The 14848-nt window shown below is 38.0% G+C and overlaps 1 protein-coding gene across 4 annotated transcripts; it reads left to right on the forward strand.

Annotated features, from left to right (window-relative positions):
• Positions 1-636: 636 nt before the first annotated feature.
• LOC148416106 (transcription factor 7-like) lies at positions 637-14580 on the forward strand. Of its 4 annotated transcripts, XM_088426716.1 has the most exons (10): positions 716-867; positions 2620-2746; positions 2817-2902; positions 5359-5436; positions 5509-5626; positions 11013-11074; positions 11155-11232; positions 11857-12016; positions 13927-14034; positions 14109-14580. In XM_088426716.1, exons 3-10 carry the CDS (start codon positions 2841-2843, stop codon positions 14142-14144), a joined length of 702 nt encoding a protein of 233 aa, XP_088282842.1. In that variant the 5' UTR covers positions 716-867; positions 2620-2746; positions 2817-2840; the 3' UTR covers positions 14145-14580. The 4 variants fall into 4 exon arrangements, with proteins under 4 accessions (XP_088282840.1, XP_088282841.1, XP_088282842.1 ...); XM_088426714.1 differs by having other exon boundaries at positions 637-867; positions 5359-5626; XM_088426717.1 differs by lacking the exons at positions 2620-2746; positions 2817-2902 and having other exon boundaries at positions 719-867.
• Positions 14581-14848: the final 268 nt, after the last annotated feature.

Here is a 14848-nt window from a genome sequence, read left to right on the forward strand (position 1 = left end):
ATATGTACACATGCATTTTCTGACATCTGTCCCTCTTTACATAGATGCAGATTTCATTTTCTAGAAGGACTTGGTCGCCAACCTGACCTGAAACCAATAGAAAATCTATCGGCTGGTCAAGAGGAAGACCATAGACACATGACCTTCCAATGTCTGTTTTTTTTTTTTTTTTTTAAATGGATTGGTGATGAAATCCTGGCATCGCAAGTAAAACATTCATGTCTTAGCTGCTCTTTTCTTCACCTTGTATTTCAGACTCTGGGCTGTTTGAGCACATTATTCATTATTTACCCCATCCAGGTGTCACCATTGTTCGTCTGGATACCCATGGGCCCTGTTCTGTGAACACAGATGCATTATTTCGAGACCACGCCTCAAAACTGACTCCTTTTAAGAAAGGTGGATGATAAGTGCACTTCAATTCTTTAGTCTTTGGGTATATTGACCTAATGCTGCCAGAGACATTTAATTAAGTCACCTCATAATGACCCATCTTAAAAAAAAATGATAGGTGATCATCTGAGATGTAATGTTAAATGACTGCAACCATCCACAGGTTACCAGCTTCAAGCAACCTTTTGACCCCGACCAAAAAATGTTTATTTTCTTTTGAAAGTGGCACATCATACTTATGTAAAGAATTGTAGCATCATGCGCATGATGTCTCAAAGTACACCAAGCCCACATACATCAAAGATCATCAGTGCTTTGAAGTCTGTGTAGTCTGTATTCCGACAGCTGGATCGGTCCTTGAGCATTCAAAAGACAAGTCTGAGCAACAGAGCAGCAGGTGGATTTGGAGAGTGAGAAAGGACAAGCTCATTCAACTGTTGAAGTAAAACAAAACCTCCATTAAGAAAGTCCACAGTAAGTACTTTTAAAAACCATTGGCCATTCAAAAAATGAAATTAATTAAGTGCAAATGTTCAAATGATTGGATGAAAAAGTAGGCTTTAAACTAAAACTACAGTCAGTTGGCACTGATTTAAAACAATGTACCAATCCTAACTCTCAAAATCCCAGAAAGTGTTTGTGATTATGTAACTGTTTTCAGTTGAATAAGTTATCATGATAATGACGCATGCCAAAATGATCGGGGAAGAGGCGAATAGGTAGGCATAATATTAATGCTGAACTCCAAAAAGGCTCTGATCTTTGAAGACATTTCAATGCATTTGATTACTTTTAATCACAATTCACTATTTTTACACAGTTTCATCCATAGACGTTTTTTCATAGAATATGTTACAGAACGCATACATACTGACATGAAAATAAATGGGATAGCAAAGTCATTTGTTGGTTTAACCTTTGTGCTGTATTTTGACCAATTGTTTGATCTTTACATCAAAGACATGTCGCATCAAAAAACACACTTGAGGTGCTGAAACTTCACCCAGATAGTGACAACATGCCAAAGGTCAACTTGGCCTCATAAGGATCCCCTAAATCAGACATGTCCAAACCAGATCTTCAAGGACCGCTATCCTGCATGTTTTTGAGGTTTCAGTCATTCCAACACACCTGATTCAAATGATCAGCAAGGTCAGCGGAGGTCTGATAACGATCCTGGTAATTTTAATCAGCTGCATTGGAAGACAGAAACATCAAAAACATGCAAGATGCTGGCCTTCGAGTACTGGGTTTGAACATGTCTGTCCTAAATAGTAACATACTGTACACATGAGTGTGCTGTCAACCAAGGGAAACATAGCAAAAGCATTGTGAACCTGACATTTCAAAAAAAAAAAAAAAAAAAAAAAAATATATATATATATATATATATATATATATATATATATATATATATATATATATATATATATATATATATGAGAGAGAGAGAGAGAGAGAGAGAAAGAGAGAGAAAGAGAGAGAGCTATGTGGCACAGTGGTTAGCACGTCCGCCTTCCTGTGTGGAGTTGGTTCTCTTTGAGCCTGCAAGGGTTCGTTCAGGGTTCTTTCAGGGCATTCTGGTACTTCTTCTAATACTCCAAAAACATGTATGGCAGTATTGAATATATAAAATTGTCCTTAGGTGTTAATGCGTGCCTGAGTGGTTGTTCGTCTCTGTGCAGCCTGCAATTGGCTGACCATTGGCTGACCACTAGTTCAGGGTGTCCTCTGCCTACTGCCAGCTGGGTTAGGGTTAGGAATACCAACCCGAACCCTAACCCCAAGGCTACAGAAAAGGGATGGATGGCCGTATTATATACATACCACACCTTTTTTAAATATTCAAATTTTAAATGAATCTATATCTGTGTGTATATTTCGGACTACACAGATTTTCAAATGCACATGTGCTTTAAATATGTAATGTTTAAAAAAAAAAAATACACTAATAATATTCAGTTGAAGATAAAGGTTTGTATACAGCTGTGCAAAAACATTTCAGATAAAACCCCTCCATTTTCAGGTCATTATTTTCTTTGAGGTTTAAGGTTTACACACTGTACATGAAAACTTATGATATTTAAAAAGCATGGCAAAGCCCAGATGATGAAGTAATGGCTTTTGAAGCTCATAGATCAAGTGACAACGTGTGAATTAAATGTTGGCACAAGTCGGATGTATTTAAGGCCACACCACAAACACACTTCTTCGTTTGAAATCAAGGAAAAATCAAAAGAAATCGACCAGGATATTTGGGGGAAAAGCCTGGAGCTCCACATGTCCGGCTCATCTTTGGGTGCCATTTCCAGATGCTTGAACGTGCCACTTTCATCCGCCCCAACAATTATATGCAAGTATACACATCATGTAACTGTCGAGTCATCACAAGGTTCAGGTAGGAAATGGGCTCTGTTTTCCAGAGACGAAGGTGTTTTGGGTTTGAAATGTGTGAATCAACCCCAGAACAAAAGCCAAAAAGACCTGCTGAATATGCTGGATCAAGCTGGTAAGAAAGTGTCATTATTCACAGAGAATGAAGCCCATTAGCCCTAAAGAAACATATTAAAAGGCAACCCTAACACTAAAAATAATTATGATTTTTTTTATATATAATAGAAAATATTAAAGACATTCCCAAAACAGATGAGCGTGGTCTGGCATTGCCTCCAGCATACCTATTGAATCTTACTTTTAATCTTAGGTGTAATAAAATAACTTTTTTTTTTTTGTTTGTTTTTGTTTTTTTTAACAATCCCGCGTGGGTTCTCTCCAGGCACTGCAGCTTGCTCCCACCTTTCATCTGGGATCAACCCACCCAGCGCTTTTTCCCTTTCGGTTTTAAATGCAATGGTGAACCTGATGGGGAAATGATTAAACATTGGGACAAGCATCAACTTTCCGGAGAGCATTGTCAAACTCTTGCAACCAGGTTTATAGTAGGGCATATGTCATGTTCACATATCTTAATATGTTTGACATAATCTACCTAAATAAAGTACCTGTTATTCAAGTTGCATGTGTCCTTTAACTCCTGGAAGGTATTAAGTTGACCTTTTTTAACAATGGTACATACGGCCATAATTCCCTTTCCGCCCAAATCTTAAAACCATCATCGAGCTTTCTTGGCATGAGTTTGGTATCAAATGAGATCCAGTTTAAATAGTCCAATAAGATATCAATTGTTGCCACTCGATTGTCATCGTAGTTTTTTTGTTTTGTTTTTGTAAACAGGTGGATGCTTCATCTAGCAATGTCTGGAGTCTGATAACATTGACTTGTGCATTTTACAGTCCACATTCATACAATATAATTTTGGTAATACTCCTTGTTTTTCAATGGTTTGGAGATAACCATAAGTGGCTCTGTCCATGATTGGGTAGGCGTGTCAATTTTTCACTAGATGTCTTAATACAACGTCGATGAAAATCCATCACTTAGTTTTTAATTTTGCAATGGCCATTCGAATTTCCTCTTATTATTTCTGCTGTTATATTCTCATTTTGTGTTGTGCATACCAAAGGTAAATCCAGGTGCTTGAGAAAAGCCTTGATATTAGTTTGGTCTGAAGGAGATGTCTTTTATTTATGATTCCCTGTATATACCTTGCATTGTTTTGATTCAAATTTAAGTTGATTTTTTTTGCGATCACGTATCTTGTTGATGTGGTATTTTCAGCCTGTTGCTTATGTCAGCGCTTTGTCAACAATTTCATTGCTTTAGGACCTGATTCATAATTTGTTTCAAATATTTTTTGCTTCAGGGTCTATTTTGTATTGATGCTGGTCATTAATTTAAATTTTAATTGAATTCATCCATCGTTAGATTTTAGTGTCTTCTTTACGTTTCCCGTTGTCTTTCTGTTCTAAGCAATGCTGTTCTGCAATATAATTTTCATGCTGCTTTATTTTCTCCTTTTTAAGATTACTTGTATTTGCAATTAATTTACCCCTCAAACCTGCTTTTAAAGCATCCCATAATATGGCTTGGTTTGTATCCTTATGGTCATTTTCCTTTTAAGTATGTCTTAATGCTGCGAACCTTGTGTGGATACGTCACTATAGAAAATGGATGGATATGACTTTATGGCCATTTTAATTTGTACATTAACTAATTTATTGTTTAAAAATCCTATATTCACAGAGAGCACTATGATGAGACACATCTACAATCCCAATCTTACATTTTCTTATTTTGATGGTGACAACTGTCACTCAACTGCCCCACCGGAAGTCTTTGTGGGGCTGTTTTGCTGCAGCTCTTCATAAAATAGACAGCATTTTGAAGAAAGAACTTTACATGGAGATGTTGAGGCAACATCTCAAGACATCAGGCAGGAAGCTAAAACTGTAGGTGCAAATGGTTCTTCTAAATGGACAATGACATAAAGCATACCACAAGCATACTGCGAGCAAAGTATCTAACAAACAACTGATTCAGTTACAACAGCTCTGTCAGGAGAAATTGGCCAGAATTCCAGCAGAGTACTGTCAGAAGCTTGTGGAAAGGTACCCAAAACGTTTTATCCAATTCATGCTTTCAAAGGAACTATTCCTCGATAATAGGGACATGTATGTAAACTTTTAACCTCAAAAGAAATATAAAAATCTCTACCAAATGTTCCCTCTCAATATTGTGGTATGGTATTTCATTTAATAATTTTGTTGATGTTGACTGACCTGAAAAAGGAGAGGCTTAGTCGAGTTTGACTTCAGACAGTGAGAGAAAAAAAATGAGTGTTTTGCACAGTGTATGTAAACATCTTGCCTTCTACTGTACACACACACACTCCTTGTTGAAGTAGCCAAGGAGAGAGCACATCTTTACTGGCCCACTCATATCGGAGTATGGTGTAACAGGCAACATTTATATTCATATTTGAGAATTAACATTCCAAGCCGAACTTCCAAGTTGTCGTTCAGAGACCTTTTAACTGTGAACGGTATATATTTTGTTGTTTTGCAGGGATATGGAAATGCAAGGCTTCAAATCAAAATGTCTTCCTCAAAATACTGCTCAACCTTCACGACCTGATGGGCCAAGGTACAACACCAACCCTCAGGCAGTAGGCAGCCAGCACAAGGACTATAATGGCTTTGTTCCCATACAAAACAGTTACATGCAGCCAACTCCGGTGATGGCTGCTCCCAGCATGCACTTTGTACCAATGACTCATCAGAATCTCCAGCCGCTTCCCCAGACTATTGAGACGCTTGCTCATATTCACGGCCAGGTAAGTGAAATGATATTGTTTGATTACACTACACATCAATCATACGTAGATTGTTTGATTACACTATACTTTAACAGAGGCAGAACAATTCATGAAGCACTTCATGCACAAGGCACACTCAACTACATACAACATCCATGCGTTTTCTAGAGTTGCTCATCCTCACAAGAGTCGCAGGCCTGCTGGTGCCTGAAAGATAGACTTTGCAAAAAAAAAAAAAACGTCAGAGAAATGTGGCGCATGCAACAGTCACAACAGATGACACACAAAATAAGATTGCTAATGTTTTGTTGAATAGTTTGTAATGGCTTGTATTTGTTTGTTGGGTAAGCAAAATTTGTTCCAGAGTCGGCGCACATGGCTTAAAACAGCATAGCTGTTGAATCCAATGTCTTGCCGTGACGCTGTGCTAGATGGTGGCCAGAACAGTGTCCAATCGGTTATTTACATGCCATAATTGCAGCTTTTGCTTTTTGTAGTTTTATTTTTCTATTTGTAGTTTTTTTATTTTATTTGTTGCAGTCTTCCTTTGGCTTTTCGACATCTTGCTTTCACGTGAGCGATGCTACGCTCTTTTATTTATGATTGCATGAGAAGGTAAACCTTACAGATCCCTATGGGTGATTCAAAATTCAGCTAACTTTGTTAATCAGCATAAATATTCCAAAGAGCACACCTCATCATATGCCCAACCATGATAATGTTCTAATATGCAACCAAAGAACCACATGAAAGTAAAGGTATGGAGAGTTCTATAATGGTGATAAACCTGGTGATTTGAAAACAATCCCCAAAGTTCAACCAACCAATCAGCATTGGTCACCGCCAGCGCGTCACAGCGCCTCAAATGTTAAAATGCGCTTCGATTACACACCCTGGGGGCTATGAAATACTTAAAAAGTCCCTAGGGAATCTCTCATTTTGGAAGAACGAAAGACCAGTTCAATTGAACATAATACATTGAAAAGTACTGCAAAAGGCACAGATTGAAATGTCCACTCAGTATAAATTGAAGAGCTCATATCTGGAGTAGAATAGTGTTGGTCCTGTCTTGTAGGATGGACTCTTACTGTAGTTGTTCACGGATTACATCTTAAGACAGCCTTGCACCTGCCTACATAGACAGTACTGTAGCTGAGGATGTAATTCATATTTACATAAATTGTGCTAAAAGTAACACTGACTCACTTGTGTCCCGCAGACACAAGGTAGTCCTTGATTCATGGCCAGTGACCAAATTGTTTAAATTTGTAGTCTAAATCTAACAGTATTCCAGATTCATTATTTCAAATATTTCATTTATTTTAAGCATGTTAGATTTTCTCATGAATAACTTTGTTGAAGTTGTGTGCACCCCCAAAAAATGACTTGAAATTCACAACTGTTGAAAATCTTTTATTCCTGAATAAGAATTGGTGAAATACAGTGGGCCCCCGTGTTACGAACTTAATCCGTTCAGCGGCTACGCTCGTAACTCGTAACTCGAACTGCTCGTATGACGGGCAATCCATACCTATGTTAATTAGTGAATGCGTGCAACGCGTGCAAAAACCTTAGGTAAAAACATCACAACTTTATACACATATTAAAAATTAGAAACGTAATCTACTGTACAGTTAAATTAAATAACATAAATATACAAAGGAAAAATGACATTTACCTTTGGGGCGATGTGCAGAACAGAAACCAACCCGCAGAATTTATTGATTTATTTTCTTAAACGGGAACTTTTCTCAAACTAGAACATATCACCGGCGATTTCCTTCTCTTTAATCCATAATAGAAGAAGCCTCTCCATTTTGTTGTCGACCGAGGTCCGTCCCCCGGCAAGGAAAATCTTGCCCTTAGAAGATTACTGAGCGGTTACGGCCATACTCACGCGCAAGGTTAACTATGCGTGCGCCTCCTTCGTATTTTTTAATTATCTCCTGCTTCGTTTCTATTGTCATCATCCTCTTACTTCTTCCTTTACCGCCACTAGCAATTTTAGCAGCCTTGTCTAACAGATAAAGTTTGCAAAGTCTTCACAACACACCGACCAGCTGTGCCATCAAGCTAGATCCATGGCACAGATATTGTCAGTTGTGCCGCGGGAAATTATCCCCCCGGTCCGCTGTCTAAATTTACGGCATTGACTGTGCCGCAGACAGCACCCCCGGTCCGCTGTATACATTTACGGCATTGACTTTGCCACGGACCGCACCATCAAGGCTTTAAATGTGACGCGGTGATCAAAAGGTTGGGAAACACTGAGCTAGATGAAGGCGTTTGGCCAAGCATATCGGCATTTCTGTGATTGACGTGACGCCGGCCAATAGTATATCCGCATCTCCGTGAGTGAGACCGGGACTGTGACCTTAATCGACCAATAGCATATTGGCATCTCCGTGACTGACACCGTGACTGAGACAGTGACTGTGACATTGTAAGAGCAATAGCGTTCAGCGTTGCCGTTACAAGCGTGATCATTTAATTTCGTTGATGCAGCAAAGCGAAAATAATTGTACGAACATATTGACCAGCATGTCGGATTGTTCGTATGACGAAAGGTTTGTGTGTAAGAGGGGGGCAAAAAACGCAGCGGTCCACGCTCGTAAGTCGAAAAGTTTGTAAGAGGTGGAGTTCGTAAACTGGGGGCCCGCTGTATTCCTCTGTTCTTGACATCATTGCCCAACTTACAGAGGCATATTGAACAGCCTTTTTCAAGTTCCACAAGCGATTTCACATTTTTCATTCTGAACTCAATCCTTTTGTGACATCAAAACATTGCTTGAGATACTCCGCAAATTTGAATTGTAATCTATATACAAATATTAATTCAGGCAGTATCTCTTAGTATTTTGCATAAACACCAGTGGCAGTCCAGAGGTAGGCCTTCAGTGATTCGGCCCCCTCGGAAATAAACGTACGCATTACTGGACTACACAGGCTATTTTCCAGAGCATCTAAACATCAATAAACCCGCATCAGCAATTGAAACTTATCATTATACGTGATATTGTCAGAACTTAAAATAATGAATCATAACTTTCAGTTATTTGTCCTGTTGCACTGGACATCTTTGTAGCAGTTAAATACGTGTCACAATCGCCAAGTGATAAGCTAATATTCTAGAGCCATGAGAAAAGTACCTGACAACCTTTCGCCGTTACTTCGGCTGTAAGCTTTTGCTCACCGCGCTTTTTATTTTGCGCATGCTCCGAACTAAATACACATCTCCATGCACGTAAGCACGCAAGCTCACTTTCAAACAAAAACAACTATTTAACATGGCTTTGCAAGAAACATTTGAACAATATGTTCAACTTGTCCACAAAGTTTTAAGTCCACTAAGTGTCATGTTGGTGCGGCATGTTGGTGACGGATGTGGAAAGGTGGATCTAAAATGCAGGCAGGCAGGATGAGATGGGCTCAAAAAATGATTTATTACTTGCGGAAACTGAGTGAAACACGAAACACTAGAGCTACACTAGCACTGGAACATGCTCATGACAGGTGACACAAGTTACACTAACGACAGATGCCAGGGAAAAACAACACAAACCCAAAAGCAAAAATAAGTAAAATTCCACAAAATAAACCACAACAGGAAAAACTCAGACAGAACGTGACACCAAAAGCAGGCAAGCTTTAACAAGATTGTAAGCTAAATTACAAATCACACTTTAATATAAGAACATCATTTTATTTCTTTACCACTAATTGAATGTGAATGAAATAAAATCACGAAAACATATTAAAAATGAAAATAATCAATCAAATGCTCGACTCACCAAAACACTTGTTTCCCACTTATTTCTGTCTTTCCTCAGAAAGACTTCAATCACTTGCTTGTAGAGTTTCTGCGTTTCATTTCCAATAAAACATCCTTTTGTATTGACATGGATGCCAATGCTGACAATTGGCGTTGGTCCGATTTCCGTTTTAAAAAGCGAGTAGATTAGAATTTTCCGCTAAATGTCCAAGTCTGGCTTTGAGGCTATGCCTAATGCTTGCGTTGAGGCTATGCCTAATGCTTGCGGTTGAGCAACATGTTTTATTTTTGTTTTTGTTTTTTTTGTTTTTTTTAATCAATAACGTCAATACTTCCAACGTTAAACATGGTGGATCATTATAGCACCACCTTCGTGCAGTGAGCATCCGGCCACGTAACGTTCAATGTGAGACCTCTAGATGGCAAACTTATGGCTCGATTGACGATTACAGCTGTCTATTAAGCATTAAGGCCCCTGACGTATCCATTTGAGCTTGTGCAGAAGCCCGCCCCGTGTTGATGCGAATGCCCTGGCATCTGGCAAAAGCAGATTTCACACAGCATAGCGACACAAGGTAGCTGAATTCTAATTGGCTAAAAACTCCAGAAGAACAGTATATGAAGAATATATATATATATATATATATATATATATATATATATATATATATATATATATATATATATATATATATATATATATATATATATATACGTATAAGAGAAAATTAATGTAAAATGAAATTGACTTTTATTATAGTTATTATAAATATTATAGTTTATTGCAGTTACGGTAATAACAGGTTATTTTAGGCTAGCAGAGAAAGTCTTGCTGGCCCTGACAACCCACCAGTCATAGACACAGTAATGGAACGATAAATGCCTGCAATTATACACGTTGCCAATAGATGGCTACACATGCACAGGCTGCTTCAAGTAAATATCTAAATGCTCAGGAGACGGGAAACAGACAGAGCCTACCCAGGTCAGACTCTGTTTAGGGGTAGGCAGAATCATGGTCAATCAGTTAGAGCAGGTCTTCTTCCCAGGATAGCAGGGGCTCAGGTTACTGAGCGCAGGTAGGGCCGGGAGCTGGGAAATTAGTTCGAGGAGGTATGTTGGAGAGCTCAATATGGAAGACAATCTGGAATAGAGGAGCAGGACAGGCAGGCTTATAATATACAGGGGGAGGGATTGATTGCCCCAGGTGGTGATGGACTGGTTGATGGAATGCAGTCAGCCAGTGAACTGGCTGGAACTGGCAGACAATTGAAAGTACATGTTCATCACCGGCCTCACCTATTAACATCACAAAAATTTACATGGTCTACCTGATGAGGTCAGAATATTACACTCACCAATTTAAACAGATTTAAGTGACACAAGGATGCATTGTGTGTACTTGCAACAAAAAAAACACATTTTCTGGCCATATTTTCCACTTATGCACATAACATGTTAGGGCGGTGTAACAAATTGTGCAGAGGAAATACATGCTGAAAAATGCTTCACATATTGACACTAAATCACGAAAACACAATAAATAAGATAGAATTACTGATACCTGTAATGTACAGCCATAATCATAAATATCAGCCATGATTAAACGTGCCTAATATATTATACTTTTAGACAAACGTTGTACCAGAGGTGATGCTACCCAATGGCATGAACATGCGTCCTGTTGGATTACTGTAAGTACAGGCCATTACTGAAACAGTCCCTGCAACTTCAGACAAACCTTTCATTTATCATTGTTCATTTCTCTGTTTAGAAATGGGGAGCTTTTGTACAAAGTTACAGCGCCTCCTAACATTGCTGCGCCCCTTCCTGCCAACTTTCCCAAGATAAGGTAAGACAATTTTTCAAGAGTTTGTTTTCCATTAAAAAAAATAAAAAAATACAGGACTATAGAATAAGGACCAGTGGTCCTCAAATATTGTCATCCTGTGACCCACATATTCCTGTTTTTGGAAAGTCATGACCCAGTTAATACGATTGAAGCATTATACAAAATTGTTTTGTTTACAAACAGCTTGTGAAAATACACGTATAGCTTTTTAAATTTTAAACACAGCTACGCATGAGTTTGATATATAGTCTGAAGCATATTGCAAGCTATGATGCCTGCTAGCCAAATGCTGAGCTGAACTGCATATATTTATAAAGTAACTTTTGAGTAAAGAAAAGTGAGAAGCATTTGCTGATGCTTACCCAAGATTGTATACTCTTATGTGGTACCTTGGTACACATCAGAACAGTTGAAGCCAGGACACATTTTGCACACACACACAAAAGTTGTCCGTGACTGACCCAGCATGGTTCTGCCACCCTTTTTGGGTCCCAACCTGCTATTTGAGAACCACTGGTATATGTCATTCAGTTTGTACCTACCTGTTTTCAACTGTGTAAAACTGGACTAAATGTAGTATTCTCAGTGCCAAATGCATTTGACATTCTTGATCCTGTATTTCAGGAAGAAAATTAAAAAAGTGGATTCCCAATCAACGGATCAAACATATGTCAAGAAGCCTTTAAATGCATTCATGTTGTTCTCTAAAGAACATAGACAAGCAGTCAAGGACAAGTCTTCGTCAACAAATATTGCTGTAATAAATGAGACTTTAGGAAAGATGGTAAGTGCTCACACTCTTTCAGCAAATTTAAAGGGGGGTGGGGCAGTATCCTAAATGCAATGATGAATAGAGCATTGGGATTTTAAAATACTCCTTCTTTCTTTCCATCCATCCAGCCATCCATCCAGCATCCATTTTAGGGATTTTAGGGATTCAAATAATTATTTTTTTTTAATTCTAGGATACAAAGATTTTTTTTTTGTGTCACACTAACACATACTTCTGCAAGCCAGACTGGTTACTTCCAAAAGTCCCAAGACTTAAACAAAAATACATATGATAGAATAAATGGTAGTCTAGGTAAGTAAGGGTAATGAGTACTGGAAAAGTCTTTTTACGGTGTTATTCGTTCAAAATGCATTTTGAGCTGCAAAGATGCGACTGTAGCAGAAAAAAATGAAGAGGCTTGAATTTGACATATTTACAAGGTCATTTTCTTCTTGACAAAAACAGTATTCACTTGAAGCATTCATTCATGTCCCTTGGGGAGTGCTGTGACGGGTGCTTAACTCGTTCAGTGCCAAGCGTTATTGTAAAAGGCAACCTGCTGATCATATCTTTTGTAGCTCTTAAGAGCAACACTCTTATCTAATGGTCACAATTAATCACAGTGCTCAATAAGCTTAATATTATGAGGAGCGCCGGCCACGAGTGTCATCGCTCATTCATAAAAGAAAAAAAGAAAAACATCGTCACTGGCAGATGACAACATGTATTTTATTTACGTCAGTGGGTCTCAACCCTTTTTAAGTGTGAAATATCTTTTCAGCCAAGTAAGCATTAACCAGTCTAAAGCGTTTTATGAGTTAAAAAACAAAACAAGACTTAAATTATGCCACCGGTTTCTGATTTATTAAACTTTAGTCCCTTTCATTTAATATTTATTGGTTCAAAATAAAAATAAAAAATCAAACAAGTGTCCTTTTTGGGTCATAAAAGAAATGTTATCAGAAAGGAGTAATTTAATTAATAATAAATGTTTTCCACAAAAAATAATTAATATAAATAACATGTCCATTTTTGGAGTTACTGTAGAGATATGTTCACAAAAATTAATATTTAAATTTATTATTAATAAACATTCATCCACAAAAAAATAATGAACATAAAGTGTGAGACCTAATCTCCAAAAAGAAATAATTTTAAATAAATATTTGTCCACAGAAAATTATTCAACATAAAGTCTCTTGATAAAAACAAATCATTAACTTTAATTATTAATAAATATTAGACCTGTTCTCAAAAAAAACTAATTATAAATAAATAATTGTCAACAGAAAAATATTCAACTTAACATGTCCTTTTTTGGAATCATAGTAGAGATATATTCACTAAAATAATTCATTAACTTGGCAGGTAACGAGAGGTGGCACATAAAATGGGTCGAACAATTTTACTATGAGAGGAAATGTGTTTTTTTCCAATAATGAGATTGAATAACCTACTGAACATAAGTTTTTGTTTTACGAACTTATTCTTTCCTGAAACAATTCATTGAATAATTTCTTTTAAGGGATTTTTGCATGTTTCTTTGTTTTTTACCACCATTTGAGAACCATTGTTTTACATGACGAGAATTCTTGTTGCTGGCAAGGAAAGCGTTGAAGGAGTATAGTGTACTGAACCCCCTGATAGGACATCTTCGGTCCTTGTAACGCCGATGTTATTTGCTGGCAGTTAGTCGGATTAATTTCCATTGAGGGTAGAAATCAACCAAGGCCGCCCTTTGTTTCAGATTTTGTTCATTACCTATATGGACAAAATTTGTAGGTACACCGAAGCACTAGGCGTGTCTGCTTATTGAAGTCGACCCTAATCTTTGCGATTGATAGACAGAAAATGGGATGAGCAAACACTTGCTTACAGCACTAAGGTGTGTGTGTGTGTGTGTGTGTGTTATTTGCATGCAGTGGCATTTGCTACCTGATAAAGAGAAGGCCAAGTACCATGAGCAAGCTGAAGAAGAGAGGAGACTTCATGCCGAGCAGCATCCAGACTGGTCCTGTCGCCATAACTACGTAAGTGAAATACGGCATGAAGGCAAAACGAGCCACCTCCCAATATATTCGATAAGCCATTTACTTGTTTACAGGGTAAAAAGAGGTACAATAAAAGAAGCAAGGACTGAGAGAGAGCAACACTGGCTTCTGAAGTTGAGGAAACTGCAAAGACGGAATGTGGTTGAATTGGACATTGCCACCTTGTCTTGGACACCATCGTCCGTATGAGTGTTCCTGTCACAGCAAATCCTGAAAATATAGCAATATTTTCTTGTCATTCTTTGTAGTCATAACCAGAGACCATTATTGAATCCCTCAAAAGGTGAAAAATGTTTTGTAATGCAATGAACAAAACGCAAGCAGTAGCTTCATTAAGAAGTTGTTTTTAGCACCCCTCTATGCATTTATCAATTACTGATGATGTGGCATCCGGCTTTAGTTGCCGGAAGTGTCATCGATTTATTAGTACTATTAATTGACCCACAACCGGGAATTTAACAAGGATTTTGCTTTGCTCTGTTCCTGGAAACGAAGGTAAATAAAGCTGATCGAATGTCTCATTGATTTCTTGTCTTGACGTCTCTGGGATCACAGAGCTGATGCAACAGGAGCATCAACTAGATTAATGGGGATGAGTTTATAACGCGTGTGCGTGGGAGGCCGCTTTCCGTCAGTTTTCCGAAATAATGTCTCCCTACTACATTTTACTGAAATATAATGCAGTGATTCGAAACTTGTGGGGCGGGACTCGAAAGTGAGGTGTGAATTCAAATATTGGTGGATTGCGCGGAGGCAGTAAATATTCAAAGGGTGTAGGAAGAGCTCTATTGTT

Source organism: Hippichthys cyanospilos, chromosome 11 (genome assembly GCF_059441005.1).
Source record: "Hippichthys cyanospilos isolate Australia breed blue-spotted pipefish chromosome 11, RoL_Hcya_1.0, whole genome shotgun sequence".
Classification (NCBI taxonomy): Eukaryota; Metazoa; Chordata; class Actinopteri; order Syngnathiformes; family Syngnathidae; genus Hippichthys; species Hippichthys cyanospilos.

Bases quoted from the DNA above. Each gene is read 5' to 3' on its own strand.
- LOC148416106 (XM_088426714.1), top strand. From the start codon at position 2,841: ATGTGTGAATCAACCCCAGAACAAAAGCCAAAAAGACCTGCTGAATAT. The intron at 2,903-5,358 runs GTAAGAAAGTGT...GTTGTTTTGCAG, and splicing joins GAATATGCTGGATCAAGCTG to GGATATGGAAATGCAAGGCT. The intron at 5,627-11,012 runs GTAAGTGAAATG...TTATACTTTTAG, and splicing joins TTGCTCATATTCACGGCCAG to ACAAACGTTGTACCAGAGGT.